This window comes from Stylophora pistillata, chromosome 2, assembly GCF_964205215.1.
Source record: "Stylophora pistillata chromosome 2, jaStyPist1.2, whole genome shotgun sequence".
Taxonomy (NCBI): Eukaryota; Metazoa; Cnidaria; class Anthozoa; order Scleractinia; family Pocilloporidae; genus Stylophora; species Stylophora pistillata.
This window is the reverse complement of record NC_142520.1, coordinates 956,277-977,000: the sequence shown is the minus strand read 5'-3', so window position 1 is coordinate 977,000 and position 20,724 is coordinate 956,277. Positions and strand designations below refer to the sequence as shown.

The 20,724-nt window shown below is 36.3% G+C and overlaps 3 protein-coding genes across 4 annotated transcripts in view; 2 read left to right on the top strand and 1 right to left on the bottom strand.

Moving 5' to 3' along the window:
• The window catches only part of LOC111333631 (structural maintenance of chromosomes flexible hinge domain-containing protein 1), a gene marked incomplete in the record, with an annotated part of 34,276 nt that extends 29,149 nt beyond the window's left edge, over positions 1-5,127 (top strand). Inside the window, 10 exon segments of the mRNA XM_088747042.1 lie at positions 397-482; positions 610-732; positions 930-1,031; positions 2,321-2,409; positions 2,499-2,605; positions 2,992-3,062; positions 3,148-3,211; positions 3,452-3,559; positions 3,669-3,730; positions 3,825-5,127. Of these exon segments, the coding sequence (XP_088603168.1) occupies positions 397-482; positions 610-732; positions 930-1,031; positions 2,321-2,409; positions 2,499-2,605; positions 2,992-3,062; positions 3,148-3,211; positions 3,452-3,559; positions 3,669-3,730; positions 3,825-4,184 (1,172 nt within the window).
• Positions 5,128-5,443: 316 nt separating this feature from the next.
• Positions 5,444-7,889, bottom strand: LOC111333634 (splicing factor 3B subunit 6). Its single transcript, XM_022939256.2, has 5 exons — positions 7,775-7,889; positions 7,291-7,331; positions 6,854-6,931; positions 6,566-6,704; positions 5,444-6,412 (listed from the first exon to the last, which is right to left on the bottom strand). The coding sequence occupies exons 1-5, from the start codon at positions 7,802-7,804 to the stop codon at positions 6,329-6,331; spliced, it is 372 nt and encodes a 123-aa protein (XP_022794991.1). The 5' UTR covers positions 7,805-7,889; the 3' UTR covers positions 5,444-6,328.
• Positions 7,890-7,910: 21 nt separating this feature from the next.
• LOC111333630 (tumor protein D54) lies at positions 7,911-20,387 on the top strand. Of its 2 annotated transcripts, none has more exons than XM_088747046.1 (6): positions 7,911-8,109; positions 11,846-11,994; positions 12,157-12,216; positions 12,455-12,577; positions 16,260-16,320; positions 19,774-20,387. In XM_088747046.1, exons 1-6 carry the CDS (start codon positions 7,945-7,947, stop codon positions 19,849-19,851), a joined length of 636 nt encoding a protein of 211 aa, XP_088603172.1. In that variant the 5' UTR covers positions 7,911-7,944; the 3' UTR covers positions 19,852-20,387. The 2 variants fall into 2 exon arrangements, with proteins under 2 accessions (XP_088603172.1, XP_088603171.1); XM_088747045.1 differs by lacking the exon at positions 19,774-20,387 and adding an exon at positions 17,723-19,116.
• The last annotated feature ends 337 nt before the right edge of the window (positions 20,388-20,724 follow it).

Genomic DNA, 20,724 nt, shown 5'->3' with positions numbered 1-20,724 from the left:
CATTTCTAGTTTTAACAACAAGTCTATTTTCTCAGTTATATATATATATATAATTATATATATAATTATATAGATTCGCCGACAGGCAGGGACACCGCAACAGCTTGCGCCAATTACTGCGGGCCCTGTAAAACCCACCCATCCCACCCACAGTAATCTCGTGCGTGGAAAATTAACGTCTCCTACCCCTAACCCTGCTGGAGACGGGGCCTACGGTTTATTCGTCCTTATCCGAGAAGACTAGAGTATCTATCCATTTCTTGATATTATAGTTATTTTAAGACCCTGAGTGTTGGTCCGGCCGGGACTTGACCCCTCGACCTCCCGCACAACAGTCCGGCGCTCTACCAATTGAGCTAACCGTCTGGTACAGTGAAAACAGTATTTCAAATTCAGTTTCAGTACACGAGGCGTCTTTACACGAACAAAAGATCAGAGGAGAACTTAAAAAGCAGAACATTCCCTCCAGTTCCTTGGCAACGGTGAGAGAACAGCCCCTTTAACCTGCTCTTCTTTCATTTAAAGTGTGTCTTGATGAATGTAGCTCGATGCTTTCTTTTTCAGTATAACAAAATCAAATTATTAATATTTGTACCTTTGTGCTTTCAGCCTGCAGCTGTGATGTCAGCTATAACTGATTTGTCCAGGAAGCGGGATCAGATTGCCAGCACTCCGCGGAGACAATGTCTCTTACATCCGGGACCACGGGGAGACTCTGGTATCCTGGGAAAGGTTTGTTGAACTGAGAAGTAATTTGATCTAGAGACTGTAGTCTTACGCCTTTGTGATATCTGTTGTTTAACTTCACTCCTACATGTTCATGCAAAGGGAAAATATTTGCATGACCTTCTTTCATCACTGACTTGTCTTGAATTAAGGATGATAGAGCAATTTGTGTGACAATTTGATACTATGACCCCCCTCTACAGGTCGCTCATTTAGCTCAAGTGGTGGATGATGACGTAGCGCGGGTGTTGTCTTGGCACATGGCTTCAGATATGGACTGTGTCGTCACTCTTACCACTGAAAAGGTTTGTTTATCTCCAACTGCACTAATGATGTTCAACATTTGTTATCTGACTCGTCTATCAGCATTCGAAACTCCAAATCTCTTTCGATTTTGTGGTCAGATGCTTTACTACTGCGCAAGTGATAAGTGGTTATCATAGGCAAGGTTCAAAATTGTGTGACAGACTTTATGCATATTGCAAAGAACAGCAATGTCCAACACGTCCTATGCGGGGGTAGAGTAAGAAACTTGTTGCTTTACCACTGCGCAAGTGATAATTGGTTATCATAGGCAAGGTTCAAAATTGTGTGACAGACTTTATGCATATTGCAAAGATCAACAATGTCCAACACGTCCTGTGCGGGGGTAGAGTGAGAAACTTGTTGCTTTACCACTGCGCAAGTGATAATTGGTTATCATAGGCAAGGTTCAAAATTGTGTGACAGACTTTATGCATATTGCAAAGATCAACAATGTCCAACACGTCCTGTGCGGGGGTAGAGTAAGAAACTTGTTGCTTTACCACTGCGCAAGTGATAATTGGTTATCATAGGCAAGGTTCAAAATTGTGTGACAGACTTTATGCATATTGCAAAGAACAGCAATGTCCAACACGTCCTGTGTGGGGGTAGAGTAAGAAACTTGTTGCTTTACCACTGCGCAAGTGATAATTGGTTATCATAGGCAAGGTTCAAAATTGTGTGGCAGACTTTATGCATATTGCAAAGATCAGCAATGTCCAACACGTCCTGTGCGGGGGTAGGGTAAGAAACTTGTTGCTTTACCACTGCGCAAGTGATAAGTGGTTATCATAGGCAAGGTTCAAAATTGTGTGACAGACTTTATGCATATTGCAAAGAACAGCAATGTCCAACACGTCCTGTGTGGGGGTAGAGTAAGAAACTTGTTGCTTTACCACTGCGCAAGCGATAATTGGTTATCAAAGGCAAGGTTCAAAATTGTGTGACAGACTTTATGCATATTGTAAAGAACAGCAATGTCCAACACGTCCTGTGTGGGGGTAGAGTAAGAAACTTGTTGCTTTACCTCTGCGCAAGTGATAATTGGTTATCATAGGCAAGGTTCAAAATTGTGTGACAGACTTTATGCATATTGCAAAGATCAGCAATGTCCAACACGTCCTGTGCGGGGGTAGAGTAAGAAACTTGTTGCTTCGAGTGAAATAGAGGTAACTCTTAGAGTTGACTTCATAGTTGTCAGAAAACAGCAAACGAAAATGCGCTCCAGCAATGTACAGTATGTTGACTGGGATATGATCCCTTTACTGTCTAACTGTGTGGACTATTTCAGGCCAAGCAAGTGTATCGTGACTCGAATGGTCAGCAACAGGTTCTTCCCTTAGATTCCATTTTCAGACGAAGTTTGCCTGAATGGAACAGGTAAGCTACAGCTTGAACATTAAATATGATTATTGTTCACCAATCACTAATCTTCATTGCTTATTCCGTGGTCATTGGTTTCCTTTCAGACCACTGCCACACGTACGAGGCTCGAGTAACTACACTCCCACAGGGAACCCAGTGTATGCTCGAGATATGCTGCTATTCCCTGCAGAAGGAGATAACTGCAAACTCGGTAAACCAAGGACGTCGAGTAACGTTGTTTAATCAAGTGACAATCAATTCAAGTTAGAAATATAATTTTTTAATGTAATAGAAAAATCCGAGCCCCAGATGGGACTTGAACCCACGACCCTCCGTGATCTAGTCGGATGCTCTAACCACTGAGCTACTGGAGACTCTATGGTGAGCTAGGGTCAATTTTTGGGCCTCGACTGGAACCGCATCGCGCGGCTACACAGCCAAGTATAATAGTATAAGAAATATAATAATACAGGAAATATAATTGAATAAACTAATGCTTGCCTTTTGAGGAAAACTTCTCGAAGGGTAAAACCTCTGAATCCTTAAGTTATGTGGAATGAGGGTGCCTTCAGTTAAAGTAACTCTCTTACTTTTTAGTTTTTGGTATGTTGCTTGGCGAAACCTTGATCCTTGATGATCTTGACTGTGCAAATAAATACAGACAAGAGGTGAGTATAGCATGAAAGCTGTGAGCAGTGGTAAAACTTTGAGTTAACTCTTACTCTTCTATAACTTTTTATCATTCCGTGGAAGGTTGTGAAGTACACTCACTGTCCAACAATTCTGACAAGGAGTGGGGATCGCATCAGGAGTAACGGTGAGTTACAGCTACTGTTCAGAATATACTAAAGCAGTGAACTAACCCTAAGCCTAACCCTATAACCCTAAGTGTTAGCTTACACCTTCAAGCAAAGCAAGAGGACTTTTTCATATTACGTCAGGTTACTAGAAAGTTTTCATCTGTTGAACAGCTGTTCTCTGATCTGTTGGCAAATGCAGCTCTTGAGAACAAGATTAGGTTAGGAAAAGTTTATTAAAAACTGCCTTCTTTGTTTAGGGAAGTTTGGTGGCCTTCAGAATAAAGCTCCTCCATTGGAGAGAATGCGAGGTGCGGTGTTTGCTGCACCACTTCCCCTTGCTTTTCATTCATTTACAACACAAATCGGTGAGTATTACTGCACAGTTGAGTTATTTGTTAATCTCTTAGGTGTAAAGAGGTCCACTACCCAACACGTTCATAAGATTTGTTATTTGCATACTTTGTTTGCTTGCAGAACAACTACAGCAATTTAAACAAGCCGTTCAGAAACATGCTCAAGCCAAAGAGGAACTTTCTGTAAGTTTGGTTCACGTTGTAAAAAGAGCATTTACCTCGTGCGATTTGTTTCGTTAGCGGTAGCGCTAATACAATTTTAATATTGGTAACATAGTTACAGCTACAGCACGGACAAACTGAGGAGATGAAAGTTAAGCATCGCGAGTGTAGAGAGGCAGAAACTCAACTACGCTTGATTGAAGAGCGCCTTGGTATGACACCAACACAGTACAATATGCCTCCAAGTCCTGCGACCATGTTACTCACAGAGCTCAGCACACCACCAGCACGGACTGCTACCTCTCGTCGCGCAGGCGCACGAGCTGCAGCGGCCGCTTCTGCTTCTCCAACTTTGTCCAATTCAGTTGTAAATGGAACGAATAACACCTCGGCAAATACGAGTTCTCCACGAACAAGACGAGGTGCTTCTGTTGCTACTGAGGAAATCCGTTCCAGCAAGCGCACGCGGAGATAAAAAGAGAAGACTTTACACTATTATTAGTTTTTTTTTCTTTCTTTTTCTTTTTTTTTTCTGGCAAACGTTTTAATTCTATGCACCTATTTTGTCCGACACAAACTTTTAAATGAGCAAGATGTAGTTGCTCAGTGAATGTATCAGCTGGCGGCACCGCAAACATTCCTTTCAAAGATGAAGAATTGCCCCATCTTGGCTGAGGGGTCCGAAAGGAGTTAAATTGTTTCAACCCAGAAATCCAGTCATAACTTAAAAATTGTTTGTTTTCAATCCAAGCGCACCACATTAATCTACCCATACACATTATTGTTCAATAACCAGCAATCACGTGTCTACGTGGCCCCGGTGGTTGTTCGAAGGGTGGATAACGCTGTCTACTGGATACATCTCTAGTTGATGGAGAGTGCAATGCGTTTTACTAACACTTGTCCGTTGAACAGCCTTTTTCGCCCTTTAAACACCTGGAGCCTGATATTTTTTGATTGGTTCTTAGTTTCCGATTGTTTTTTGACTAGTTCTAAATAACAATATCAAATTGAGTTTAATATACCTCATGTTAAATTATCCGTTGTACTCTCTATGAACTTAATATCACTATTTATTTGAATGCATGATGATAGTTGCATTGTAACTCAGTAGACCTATATGTATAATTTATATATCGTCAACCCAATATTTATTAACTAGTACAATTCAGGGCTGTGTGTTTTCTATCACTGTGGCTGTGAGTTGCACTCCTCTGTTCCTGTGCCACTGTTCCTTGGTGTTAGCATTAGACGAAGTAGGACAGTGAGGCTGCTTGCTTGTTAGATGCATTTACACATTTTTTTGGTGCTTTTTCACTAAGTTTAATTCATTTTTGTAACTCTTAAAGACAACAGTTTGGAGGGTTTTATTATAATAAAATATATGATGCTCAAACAGCGTGAAACACTGAACTTTACGTAGCAATGATGGCACCTTATTGTCCTTGTATGATGTTAAGATAGAAGCCTGAGTTGTTACTGAAAGTCAATCTCATGCAGTCATTAGGTAAAGGAAAGTTAACTTAAAGATGAATTTATGCCTTTTGACACTCTTTTTATTGCTTATTATGAAAATATGAAGCAGGATTGTGTTAGTCACTTATGAGGTAATGAAAGGTCTTAAAACTTCATGAAAATCCCAAACTTTCAAAACAAATAATGATGTTCATGAATTATTAAATAATCTCACATTAGAGGGTTTTCCCTAAATATAAGATATACACCACTACCGTGTCATCTAATGTCAACACCTTTATTGACATATCTATACTAGAACTTGTTTTTACAAACTTGCGAAGAATCCCTTCTTGTGCCTTAACAGCACCAAGGAGATCAATTACGTAGGGATGTAGCTAAGAAGACAATTGAATCATACTAGTCTAGGCATAAGCATATGACCCCCCTTGATTCAAAAATGTAATTATGTGTCATTCCCAGTCACAACTTGCCTTGATTTCTCCCTATAGTCAAATTGCAAATTGATCAAAAGTTCCCTTTGCATCTTAAAATAAGAAGCCATAAAGGTTGTGCAATGAATTCAAGATGTCCATCAAATGCCTTCAACAATCACCTAATAACCCTCTAGATACAAGGCCTAGGTTTGCTTAAGCTGGCAACACATTTGGCGATTTTATTTTCCAATTGCACCTACCACCAAAAAAACCCAGCTGCAGCAATTGCGATTTTTGCCAATCACCCCAATCGGCATTTAAAATTGCCTATATCTGGCATGTTAGATATCCCTAATTTTCACCAGCTATCAAGATTGGTGAATAAAATTGCTGGGTGCATCACCAGCTTAAGAAGGTTGACAAGTTCAGATTCATCAAAATGCACACGGCATTCACAATACTTTTAAGAACCCTTTGCAAGATATAGAAGATGAAAAATTTAACATAAAAAAAAAATTCTTGCACACACCAATGATGGCACACTATTTGCATCTTCAATGCAATTAACTAGCAGCTGCATAGTGTTGCTTTTGAAATGAACCTTCAAACACACTGTAGTATCTTACAAAGTTTTGCCTATAGAGCCAATGTTGAGCTTCTGCCCTTTGGTTAAATAGAAGTGTTACGTGTTTACAAACGTACAGGAAAAAGTCAATCTCTTTTTCAATCACTTGTCTTTGCTGATTCCATATTTCTCTCTCATCTTTTCTAGCTCTTGTTTCTTCTTTTCCTTGTCTAGTTTTTGGAAGGCCTATGAGGTAAAATAATTTCAAAGATAAATTATACATGTTGGGGTAGTTTTGCTTTGGAACATAACCTACTGGTATTTTTAAGGGCAGTAAAGAAACTCATCTCCAGAAGTTTTATTGTAATTACTGTTATTTTCTTAATAAGGTGAACTGACCTTGGTGGACTGGTAGTAGAGAACAACTAGATAGCGGTTGCAGACATTGAAGCCTGATAAGTGGTCACAAGCATTTTTAGCATCAAAAATATCCTCATACACAACAAATGCTGTTCCTCTTGTCTCTGGTGTATTTCCACTTAAAAAAAAAAGGGTAGACAAAAAATGATTAACGGTACAACCAAAACAAGACACCTCAACCAACAGACAGTCCAATACTCTGACCAATCAAGTTTCTATTGATGCACACAGCTCATTTCTTGGATCAGAAAGTAATAAGTTACTTACACTCTGATCTGTCTGATTCCTCCATATTTTCCAAATATATCATACATCTCCTCTGTTGTTATCTTGTAAGGAAGATTTCTATGACAAATATACAAGGTACCGGTAACAAGTTATCACCTTTTCTACCTGACTTCATAAAAATTCCTATGGCAATAGCAAGAAAAGAGGTGAAGATGTTTTTTTGTTTGTTTTATATAAAATAGCAGCCCATGATCTATGGTCTCAAAGCCAAAGGGACACAAACTCACCACGAATTCTCATTCCCTGTGTTGACAGATGAATTTTATGAAGCAATTAGACACAACACTGTGAAATTACTTTAATTAAACTTAAAAGATTTCCTTTCCAACACTTCATAGCTACAATTCAAGTTAGCAAGTCTACATGGATTCCTGATAGATCACATTTAGTAAATTGTCCATAAATTATCCTCTTACCTGACATAAAGGATTCTGTTTACTTCGGGTGGTAATCGAACCTTAAATAGGAAAAACCTCGTAAGAAACGTGTTTCCTTCTGATTAAGACACCTAAAACAAAATTCTTTGATGACTACTGTAATTCACATTTCCCAAACAACAACAGGCTTTACAACAAAAGAATAAAGGAGTAAGTTTCTAAAGAAACTGTGTGCTGCGTCGGTGGGGGTAACAAGGCCATTTGGTTTTATCAACTAAGTTGAAATTGTAAACTGGCCACCGTAAAGAGTATAAAAGCCGTCTGCGTTAGCCTTTCGTCAAAGCAAATGACGAAGGGCTAACGCTCGAAACGTCAGCTTTTATACTCTTCTCGGTAGCCAATTTACAGTTTCAACCTAGTTGATAAACCAATTTACAACAAAAGGTTTCATCAGAAGAAGCCCTAAGAGAAAATATTTTCCAAATTAAAATGATAGCAAGCCAGGATATAGACTTCAACTCACATTTGCTTTCCTCTGGTTCTGAAGGGCCATCTTGGTTCGTCTTCCTTTCGTCACACGTACATACGGGAATTTCAAGAGCTTTTCTATACAAGGACTTATGGGAAATATATATATATTTTTGGCTTTGCTTTTCAGTGCAAGGTATTGTGGGATGTAAATACTGTGGCAGGATGGCGGCTGAGTTGGACAATGGAATGGATCTGTCTGGGTTTACTGTTGACAGAGGAATAGAAGCTGAAAATGATAAAATTGACGAAGTTACAGAGATCTCTTTGTCCCCTGATTTAGAAGCAGAGGAAGAAAGGAAAGCAGAGTTGCGGGAACAAGCCAAAAAGGTTCGAGATTTTTCTTGTGACACGTCATGATCGCTCACTTGCTGGAATTCACATGATTTCTAGATCATAAATGTCAATGTACAACATGCTTTCAAACTACGAGCTATAAATGTTATCAGCTGTAGATATTCCAGAAACCTGAATATTTTCAAAGGAAAAATTTGTGCACGACAATGTGGAGAAAAAGAAACTGGAATGTTGACCATTTAAAATCCAAAAGTAAAAATTAACTTGCGGGTCAATTTTAGAATATTAGCTGATAATTCCAAAGGTTAACATGAAATCATTCTCATAAACTCCCAGGAGAATACAGCTCGTTAATATCAAATTTTAATAAGTAAATCGCCTTATGTGGTGCTAACTTAAGAACATACTACTATGTCATTAACGTTATCTTAATTTTAAGATTCATCCAGCATGATATTTGGTGTAAGAAAGTATCATCATTAACATGTCATTTAATGAATGAACTGAGGAGAATTGAATTAAATTTAGGAAAGAGTACCATATTAGGAGCAGACTTTTGCTTCTGAAATGTATCAAACCATTTCTTGCTCATAACTGCTCTTTGAATTACTATAACTCTTGTATCCACTCTTCTATGTTGCACTGTTCCACTGTTTGGGGTACTTGCTCTAAAACTCTTCTTCTCCGTCTACTTTGTCTTCAAAAACAATCAGCTCGCCTTATCCTTGACGCCGAGTGGCACCAGTCCTCATTAATACCCCATTCACACCAAAGCCTAAACATGCTTTAAAGCTGTTTTGTTAAACATGGTTTAACACAACAGCTCCATAGAAGCTGCTCAAATCAATATTTGGTTGACTTCAAATGTGGCACATTGAAAATACATTTTAGCAATTGCTTGAATCTTGTGGAAAATTTAGTTTTTCAGTTCTCTGCTTCTGATTTTTATTCAGTTAAACCTGGTTTAACTAAACAAGTTTTCTGGTGTGAATGGGGTATCAGTCTCTTTGCCAAACTCAAATGGCTCCCCATTTTTTTCTTAGTTAACCTTAGAAAGCTTGTCCTCCTCTTTAATATTCTTATTAATCCTGAAGCACCAAGCTGTCTCAAACAATCTTTCCATTTCTTGTCTTCTAGACAAAGAACTGGTGCTATGACTAGAGCTTGTAACCTTGACCTTCAACTTCCTTATCCCCGCTCAAACGGTGGTAAATGCACTTTCGCTTTCAGTGTAGCCTCGCTCTTCAATTGTATTTACTCCAACCTTAAAGTGCCCCTGAGATCAAAATTTTCGTACATCATTTTTTTTTTTCATTTTCGTGTTCAGTGTGTCTCCTTGAACTACTCTGCCAAATTTCAGTTTAGACCGAGCACCAGAAATATCTTTTTTTGGGCCGTTAAATTCACGATTTCGCCTCCGCTATTATTTGATCATGTTCCGGAAGTTGATCTCAGGACTCAGAGGAAGTGACGTCAAAGGCTCAACGTGAAAATCTCACAAGGCAAAATGCCAAGCAAACATAACAGAGTGCATTACTCTATTCTTACTAAAACTAAACAAAAATGACTGGGCATCGATGCGTAATTCAAAGCTGAAGTAATCGTGCAGAGCATGCTGCAGGTATTTCTCTGCATCGGAGCCTTGCAAATAGATCAGAGCGGGAAAAACGGATGCGATTTGTGTGACCTCGCCGAGTAAACTTCAATCCTACAGAAATATTTGTGATCTACTCCGAACACTTCTTGGAGGACTGTTTCAAGAGATCTGTGTACTTTGAAGGGTCTAGGGGAAGAATTCTGTCAGGTTCAGTGCCTACCGTTCAAGAAGAGAAGGGACAAGAAAAACCGTCCTCAGTGCGATCTTGATGCCGGAAAGCAAAGTCTACAAACCTCCACGGATTTTGTCACCTTTACATATGAGCTGATCAATATCCACCTTTAACAACTCTGGCAGAATACCTTGCACAAAAGAAAGTACTGGGTGAACATTGTAAATAAGAATGATAAAATAGCCAAATTGAGGATTGAGATTTCTGACCTCAAAGAGCTCACTTTTATACAAAAGAGATGAAAAATATAATTGTGTGCTCTGATTCTGAAACAAGCTGGCTTTAATATCTGGGAAAGCAGAACAAACAGCTTAAGACACAGAGTGTAAAAACACTTTAAAATGTAGGCTTGCAGCCAAAAAACCAAGAAAATGAAAATTTCTTTAAAAACCTGTCAAACTATCAACCATCTGACTGCCAAGTCAGCATGCTAGCAAAGGGTTTCAAGTTCATCCCAATGCCTGTGACAAACGAATTTAAAACCAGGCCAACTTTTGCGAAATTTATTCGCAAGACGAATGCGCCTCCGTTACACCTTTCACAGACAAAACAAAGAACCACTTCTGTTTCATATCAAACTGAATGCCACCGGTTCAGTCTTCTATCGCCCTTCAGAGCTACATGGAAATTTGTCATAATGCTACTTGCAGACTGCATCTAAGCCAAAAAATACTTTGTAACGCAATGAGGTCACGGCTCTAAAAGAGTTGAAACAAACTCTGCTTTAAACCCCACCAAAGCAACACAACAGTACATCATGAATAAGACAGAAAAAACAAAAGAGGCCAAAGTGCAACTCAACAACAGAGTTCACTTCAAACCTCTCAAAGCGCCAATAGTAAAAAACACGTAGGAAAGGGTTAATGAGATCATTGACCAAATGCATCGGGGAAAACACATTGATGGCTTAGAAATGGCTTTCACAAACTCCCAATATCCGCCTTTGGATACACAATTAGCCATTGCCGGAAACTATTTTTACTAATCACCTGATCATTTCTTACAAAAAAGGAAATCCGTTACGACAAGCAAAAATACAGTTCAAAGGCGATAAAGCGATGTGACCACAAAAGCCACATGGGGAGTTCGTGCCATTCTGTGTTTATCTTTATTCGCATGGCAAAAATTCATCGTTTGTAGGTGCAAAACTATCCACAGAAACTTCAGATGATTTCTGGGACAATTCATCGTCTGAAAAAGTTGACATTTACCGACTGACAACGAAACAGTTCTCAAAAAAGTAATATGTGTGACTCTGTGCACAAACAAAGAGAGTTGTGACAAAGCAATAAAATGGTCAATTTTCATCTCAGGGGCACTTTAAAGAACTTCTGTGCTTCCCAAACCCCTGTACCCCTTTTTTGACTAATCTGTCTGCCTTCAAAGGTAAAACTCTCTCTCATTTTCTAACCTTTACCTCTCGTGCTTCTCTCCTGGAAACGTTGCTTTGTCCCCATTGTTGCTACAAACTTCATTGCAGTTGTACATCATAGTCTTTTGTTTTTAGTTTTTCCAATAGTTAATCTTAATCAACAATGCTCCATGATACTCTGTAAGTTTTTTTCTATTTTCACTAGTATGTATACACATGTTCATTTATTATTTATACTTTGTCATTATGTATTTTCTTCATATTTTATGTCAATGTTTCAGTAGTGTGAGGGCCTCGTGTTAGATAACTCCTTGGGTTAATGAGCGTCCCTTCTTAAATGAAGTTTATTGATTGATTGATTAACCCCATACATTAATTATGCATTCCACTTTGTCTTTCACGACAAAACTTTAAAACAAAGTCTACTAGTCTGAATGCAAAATTAATGTATGGGGTTATATGGTACTCTTGCCTGAAATTTATGTCATCAAACTGTATTAACGTAACAATTAAACTAGCATAAACAATAATCAATTCATCATTTTATTTGGTCTTTTAACTTTTGTAGATTGAAGAGGAAATTGTTACCCTTAAACAAGCTCTTGAAAGGAAAGAGAAACAGTTGGCAGAGATTAAAAGATTGTTGGGTATCACAGCCTGGTCTCAGTTGAAAGAGGGATTCCATAATCAATACCAGAACTTGCAAGGAACACAGATGTAAGGTGTACACTAAAAAAAAAAAATTACAAATGGCTGTTACTCTTAGTCAGAAATTTAAGATGATATCATGGAATTATTAGAAACTTTTGAACTAAGGTCAATTTTTTGAATGAAAGGAAATTTAAATTTGGAATATTCTTCGGTTTTGACCCATAACAGGTATCAAAAGACATCTGACACCTTAAAAGACTTGAATGATAAAATTGTTCATTCCCAAACGTAAGTGTTGTTGAGTTGCTTCACTGACCTACTGTATGTCTGTATGTGATACTTCTTATGAAATACTAAAATGTCTCTGCACAGTGTTAATGTGTTGACTAAAGTACCTTTTCTAATATGGTAATGATGATAATGGTGTTATTATTTTATTAATGCATGAGTGATAATCATAAACAGTTCATACAATGTATGTCTAGAATTTTGTAGTAATTTAATTTTTTATTTTTTTTATTGTAAGTTACAATAAACTGAGCACTGGTGCCTCTGCAACCAAAACAGTGTTAAGTGATGCTGGATCAAGGACAGCAAATGCTGCAAGAAATGTTGGATCTGCAACAGCCAAGAAACTGGGAGAAATAAGGTAAAACATGTATAGTCTGCTCTAGGTCATACAGGATAAATAGCAGCCTGAAACTGCTTATCCTTCAAATAAATATAATTAACAAATTGTGAATGCCATACCATGTACTATTGAGTTATGGTGCATGTGGGAGGTTGCTAAGCACGAAAGAAGCGTAAGAGTCACACGAGGCGATAGCCGAGTTTGACTCTAGCTTTTTGAGGGCTTAGCAAACCTCCCAAGTGCATCCATAACTCAATAGTACACGCTATGGCGTTCACCATTTGTTTTATAACATAACATTGATACATTGGAACAAGAGTTCCCTTTTATTTAACAAATCTTACATGATCAGAAAAAACGAGCGAGTGCAGAATAATAGTCTTAGCATTTGCTCACGTTGACAGCATGCACCCATGAGCAAATAGTAGATGCTGAATTAACCAATCAGAGTGCACGCTTTGCTTTAGTTATGTTATAATTACTAATGGCTAACAACAGTATTTATGTCAGACCTTACAGCATACCAGTTGCTATTTTAAAAGTTACCAAACATGTTATATCTGCACCTCTAGAAATTATATTTAATGCCTCCTTTTCCACTGGAATTGTCCCAGATCTATTTAAAATAGCTAAAGTTACCCTGTTTTCAAAAAGGGTGAGCAAACAAGTCTAAATAATTATCGTCCCATTTCTATTCTCTCAATATTCAATAAACTGCTAGAAAAGCTAATGCACAAGAGAATATTAGAATTCTTGGACAAGATTAAATTAAGTTATTGCAAGCAGCTTGGCTTCTGTGCAAATCACTCCACTGATCATGCTATAATTTTAAGTTTCATTGACTTGATTCAACATGTTATTGACTGCCAGGATGGCAGGTCAGCGGTGGGAACAAGATGGCATCTTACCTCCGCTGTAAATATTTAATTTACACTAGTTATTTAAACCAGCTCTCTGGTGTTTTTAGCCACTTAGTTGTTTCAGGGAGCTGGTAACCCTTAAACAAGCTTATCAAATCAGTTTTTACCAATGACTGTAATTCCTAAATTATGGGGTAATAAAGTTGTTGTTGTTGTTGTTGCCAGGAATTTTCTTGTGGTATATTCTTGGATTTCAGTAAAGCTTTTGATACTGTAAATCAATATATCTTGATTGAAAAACTAGATTACTATGGTATTTGTGGAGTAACCAAAGACTGGTTCACCTCTTATCTTGCTAACAGATATCAATATATTTCCTTGCGGCAAACTAAGTCTGAACTGCAATCTGTCTCTTGTGGTGTTCCTCAAGGCTCAGTTTTGGGCCCCTTTGTGACGAATCCGCGCCACAAAGGTGGGTGCCCCCTAACACAAACAAAACACAGAACATAAACGAGTCCGAGAACACACGCCACAATACAACTAAACGTAGGCCTAGAGATATTTATTATGCTAATTAAAACAATAAAGCGACTAACAATAACGATAATACAATGATCTAATTAATTTACAGGAATACGCTAACTTAAACTACAGTACACTAAAACTATTTACAAGATTATTACTATTAAGATAAAAAAAAGGTTTTTTTTTTTTTTTTAGTTCAGTTCGGTTGGGTTTCACCTTACGCCCGCGTCCGTGTTCTTCTCTTGTCCACAAATCACCACGCTCCACCAACAAACAGTGCCCTGCCAAACCAAACTCCCGTTTCTCCAACCAGGTTCCTGTCTCACCAGTTCTCAACTTTGCTCGTTTCCTTCGTTTCAACTTTGCTTCGTCTTCTGACAACTTTGCAGTTTTCAACTTTTACTTCTCGTAACTTGATTCGCTCAGACTTGTTATTGAATTAGTTACTATCTCTTCTTCCTTTAGCTCACAGTCTGGTAGATTCTTTGCACACTCGTTCCCCCGCAAATGGTTTTCTACCGTGAAATGGAACGATTATTCTGAATGAATTTCTCAGAAATGATACTGTGCCGAGTCTCCGTCGACTCAAATTTTTCCACGCTCTTCGCTCGTAACTCACAAACCTTCACCTCACTTCTTCAAAAAAAAAAACCACACCGTACCAAACCACCCAAATCCTTAAATACACATGGACGCAAGGTGCCCGAAAAGAATGAAGAAAACTATTTGATATACACAATAAAGGTTAATTACACAACAGTTTACACAAGTGAAGAATAAAAATTACGTAACAGATACAAATAATCACGAACTACACTGATCCTAAGAGAATAAAAAAAAATAATTTACATTTAATAAATAAATTCCTAACACTTCCATGACACCCTTATTATTTCTTATCTATCAATGATTTTAGTAACTGCTCTGAAATTCTAGATTTTCATCTATTTGCACATGATGTCAATCTATTTTATAAACATAAAAATCTTAAGATCCTTGAATCCAAAGTAAATAATGAACTAATCTAGTAAATATTCATACTTGGTTAAGTGCTAACAAACTTTCACTTAATATTGACAAGTCAAATTTTATCATCTTTCACCCTCCACAAAGAAAGTTACCCTTTCATGTTACCCTCTCTTTAAATGGCATAAACTTAAACCAAGAGTCTTCAATAAAATATCTAGGTATTGTAATTGATTCTCATTTATCACGGAAAAGTCAAGTAAGCTATATTGCTTTAAAGATCAAGCGAAATATTGGGATTCTTTCTAAACTTCGTTATTATGTGAATTTAGACATTTTGATTAAACTATATTAGGCGTTAATATATCCCTTGTTAATCTATGGTTTAACCTCGTGGGGTAACATTTATTCTTCGACTACCCAGCTTTTGTTTATCTTACAAAAGAAAGCAATGAGAGTGATAACTTTCCCTAATTTCCATGAGCATTCTAGTCCAATGTTTAAGTGCTTAAATATTGTTAAACTGCTTGACCTTGTCATCCTTAATATTGCAGCCTTTATGTATAAATTTCACAATAGACGTCTACCATATGTGTTTGATACTTTTCTCACTCAAGTAAATAAAAAACATAACTACAATACTAGAAGTGCCTTGAATTTGTCCTATTCTCTACCTAAAGTAAGAAGAAATTATGGAATATTTAATTTAAGGTTTAAGGGCCCCAAAGTATGGAACTCAGTAAGTGAAACTTTGAAAACCTTATCAATCTCAAACTTGAAGGAGTCAGTAAAATGCTATCTAGTCAAAGACTATTAGCTACTTATATGTACTTAGTAGCAGTGTATTGTTTTCCAATTTACTGTAATGTAGTCTCCTGTTAATTTCTGTAACCTTTTTAAGTACTTCTTTATTTTGTAGTTTATAATTATATAGCTGTTACTAGTTGCTTTAGACATTGTGCTCTTCTTACAAATAACTCTAACTATTTTAGACTTCCTTCATATCTTATAAATTCCATTTCTTTTTTTTTTTCTTGTGTGTGTGTGCATTTGTGCTTCAATCTTCTTGCTGACCTGTATTTTAATTTTATTTATGCTGATGTTAACTAGCTGCCTGTCTCTGCTAACCCCTATGGTTATTCCAGGCTGCTAGTACTCCAATTTTATTTCTAATAATTTCTTTCAATTTTGTAACTTTTTTGCTTAGAGCAAGTATGAGTGTGAGTACAAGTATAGATTATCCGTTTATCCGTTTAAGATACTCACTTGTGATTACTTAATTACAATAAAGAGAAAGGTTACCCAGCATGAAATATATTAAAGTATTATAATTTTAATTGTTATTTTAGGGGATCCTCAATGTTTCAATCTTTGGAAAGCAAAGTTGTTTCTGCTTCTTCAACTCTTAAGGTAGGCCACATTGATTATTTTGAATTAATGAGTGTGTATTCAAATTTTACTGTAATCAGGCTCCAATTTCTTTGGTATTTACCATAAGTAGCTTATAGTCTAGTCACTAATCCAGACTTTCTTTTGGCTTGTCACTTCTTTTTGGTGTTGTGAAGAGTGGATAGCTTGTTCTACTGTATACTTTTTTTTTTAAACAACAGTTTCGTGATTGACAGATATTTCATCAGAACAGCTTTTGAAAAGTTGATTTATGCTCTCTAATTAATAAGTATGAATAAAGTAAACCATGCTATTCCTTGGAGACTGATTTTGCCAGTTCATAGGAAGAAGCCTTTTAAGAACTGGGCTTTGAATCAGGAGTTGTTTAAAGTAAATTTTGTCAGAGAATGTAAATGTCCAGGTCAGCTCTTGATTAATAAAAACTATTAACTAGCTCTGAAAATAATTTTTCTTAAATATAACAGTTTTGAGGTTATGTAATACGGAAAGTCAAGCAGGAGTGAGATGCCACACCGTTGAAAAATTTATCCAATTTATCAGAGGGTGAGACAGGGTATTAGGATATTTATTAATCATTAGGTACATATTAGCATATTAGGGTATTTATTAATCATTAGGTACATATTAGCATATTAGGATATTTATTAATCATTAGGTACATATTAGTATATTAGGATATTTATTAATCATTAGGTACATATTAGCATTTGTATCATTCATCTGCAATGTGGCATAATTTCCTGGCAGGTACTTTGGTAAATCATGCATGTACCTCATCTTCAATAGGATGTGAACTGTGTCATCAACCATTAACAACAATTAGGGTGTTTGGAGAAATCAATTGATCAGGAGAGCAAATAAATAGCCTATTGTAGAGAAGATATATATAATTTGAAACTGAAATTATAATTTTCTATCACAAGTCAGTAATAACCTCAAGAAGATTAGTAGCATACCCTAACTTTCTTTATGTGAGAAATTTAAAGCACTCTTTCTGGATTTTTTTGTTATTGAGATATTTCTTTCTGTGTGTCATCCAGGAGAAAAGAGAAGTTTGAACTCATTTAAACCCTTAAGTAATATTTCTGCACTATAATTATTAAAATATACTGTAATTTGTTATACTTTTAATCTTTTGCAGCTCTACTGCTGCTGTTTAGCAAATTGTAGAATTCTTATTGAAACCATTTTTAATAATAAGAAATATTAATTTGCTGCATGTAATGAAACTGATTTTGTTCACTTATTGCCTTTTTTTTTTTTTTGTGTTCTTTGAAGAAATTTTTTCCTTTTTATAATATCAGAATGACTCTTCCATACATTAATTTTAAAGTTGATTAAATACATCAACTAAACCATCTTAATTCTAACAAATAATTTTAATGTTGCTCTCTTGATATAGTTTAAGATGCTGGGAAGCTCAAACAAAGGCCAATTAACCACAAGTCAGCCTCCATCTCCATCCAATAATGATATCAGTTTATCTTGAGGACTGTCGAATTAATCTCAACAGTAATTTTCCAAAAGAGTTTGGATAAATAGTGTTAAATCTTGAGGATCTAAATTAGACACAGCACAGGAATTGATCCACTGAATCATGTGGCACAAAGAAGTAGAAGGCAAAAAACTTTTTGACAGACTCTGGTATCACAGCTTCTTGAAAAGTAGAAATTTAATATTTTGGAGTGGTTTGTTGTCTGAGACAAGGATATTAATAGAACAGAGTCCAATTCGTTAGCTGGAAAAATCACTTATGTGTCAAGCTCATTGCCATCACTCTTAGCACTGTGAGAATAATTTTGGGGATTTGTAAACTCATTTTTCATGGTAAGGGATACAGTATTTAACAGTAAGAAACTAAGTGTCTTCACCACTGGCTATTTAATTGAATATTAATTAGAACTCAGTAATGATTTTTCAGAGGAAGTATTCCTTTATAATGTATTTCATAGCTGTCTGGTATTTCATTGAAATATTTTTATGCTATACAAGACTTAGTGCAATGTTAATAAAGAGAACAGCCTTTAGGAACATTTTTGTTGTCTGTTATTCAGAAGAAAAATAAAGTTTTTTTCTTTGTTTATAAATACTTAATTTGTTGTGAATGAGAAAAAACTTTGGTGTTCAATTCTACAAAGGTTTCTAGGAATTGATCTGGAGTACTTGAGAGATGAGTAACTCTTCTATTCAATAACAGATTATCTAACTTTGATGTTAACCTTTGTAAATCTGAATTCTCTGCTTTAAGAGATTGGGGAGATCATGAAACCATGTTATGATGGTGTTCTAACTTAATTTTTAGTAATAAAAAAGGCTATATAGTCTAGAAAACTAGTGCTGTTCTGATCTCTAAACCATAATTTAAGAACTTGGTTCTTGCAACTCTTTTCTGTTCTGAGGTCTTAAGTGCCATTTTAGCTTTGTATTTAGTGAAGATAAACTGCTGTATCTATCAATGATGCAATAATATTCCGACACTTAAATTGGTATCTGTGTTAAAAGACAATGAAATTGTTCTGCCTTCGTTCTGGGAGAATCATCTGGCTGACACAACACAATAACTGATGCTTTTACAAAGATATCTATCTCCCCAATTGCTTTGAGGGTAGGGAGAAAATGTACATGTATGCATGCTTCATCAATAAACTTTTTTATGCAATGAGAACATTTGCTTTGGTTAAAATCAGTATTTTAGGTATTTCAATTACACGTGTCAGACAACCTCCTGTATTGAGTTTGTTACTTATAAATAAGATTTAAAAAAATCATTTCTGCTATTAAACAATGGTTATATCAGCTGTGATCTTTGATTCAGTAGAAGTGTTATGTGAGTATCTCTGTCATTTACTAGCAAGGTTTAACTTTTAATTTTCCTCATCATTTGTACTGTTGTGAAAGGTCCAGAATGATTTTAGTTTTTCTTGCAATATGGGAATGAAGAAAGCAGCCACTGGTACTTGTTTGCTAATTTGTAGTGGAGGGTAGCAGCTCCTTGTGTGTTTCTGAAAGTGCTGCATTGCTTACTGAGCTGAGTAAAGAGATCAGGTGGCCATGAGTGTCACTCAACATTGATGACATGGCAAGTGAAAAGAGAGACATTAGTTTATGTAAAACTGGAGTAACAACAAGGAAACTAAAACTGAAAAAGTGTCCCTGAAACCCAGGCTGTGAAAACTCCTGCTTTAAATTAAGATCAGTGTTTTTTCATCATATAATCATAACAGCAACGAGTTTTATACTTTTTTAATTAGTCCTTAATCATCTACAAGTGCTTTTTTATACTTGCTCCTGTGATGCTATTTAGGAAACTTCTGCTGTTTTCAGTCAAATCTTGGCTTCTTTCTGCTTTACCCCTAGAGCAAGTTTGTTAATTTGAAAATGGCACCAGGGAGTGAACTAGATTGTCAGTTTGTCTTCTCTACTAGCTTGACTGTGTTATTTGCCGCTTTACAGGAAAAGATAGTTGGGCCAAGCTCTGACAGTTTGGATGAGTCTGAACTCAAAAAGGGCCCAGACCCAGATATGGAGTAAGACAACAACCTGAACATCACATCTGAGGAATCAAAAGTTTTCTCTTTCAGGACCTGACTTGTCAGTGTGTGGTTCATAATTATCAGATGCTGACTGATGCTATATTCATAATGTGCAATTTTGCTTGCAAGACATTAGTATAATTTTTCGTATTTTTCAAAAATTTTATATTTTCCTTCTAAGTTAAATTCATAATTGAAACAGAGGCAAAATAGAATATTTTTCTATTACAATTATAACTATAAAATAGTATCCTATCCTGGAAGGAGGTTGCAGCAATATTTTTGTGGTTTAATGGGTACACATTGCTTGGGTTATCAATTGTAAACAATGACTGGGCTATGTTAATCAGAAGAATTGCTGACTTGATTGATTTGCTTCAAATTAGTGTGTGCTTGATTTGTATGTCATCAATGAGCAACAGGCCTTTTTTAGTTAATCAGAATGAGTTCTATTACAATTGGGAGGAAAAAATGCCAAAATTGTTTGAAAAAGTTATTGGTAATGTTTAATAAACTACCTTTTCAAAGAAACAAGATGTTTTTTATTTATTTATGTCTGAAGCAGTTTTCAGTTCTCTCCCCCCCACCCCCCACACATAAAGGAAGAGTTTCTAAGGGAAGAGAGCCCCATCTGGGGTGTATATGAATACACCAGTCAGTTTATTTCTCCTGCAGAGGGCTAATGCTCAGAATATCAGCTTTAGAATCTCTCTATGGTGGCCAACTCTCATTATCATCGTTACCTAAGTTGATAAAACTAAATTATCTTTTTCTATGCAGCATCACAGTTTCTTTAGAGACTTTAATACCCTTATTCATTTGCATATAAAATTTAACCTATTGACGTCCAGTGCGTCCGTAAGCGCCTATG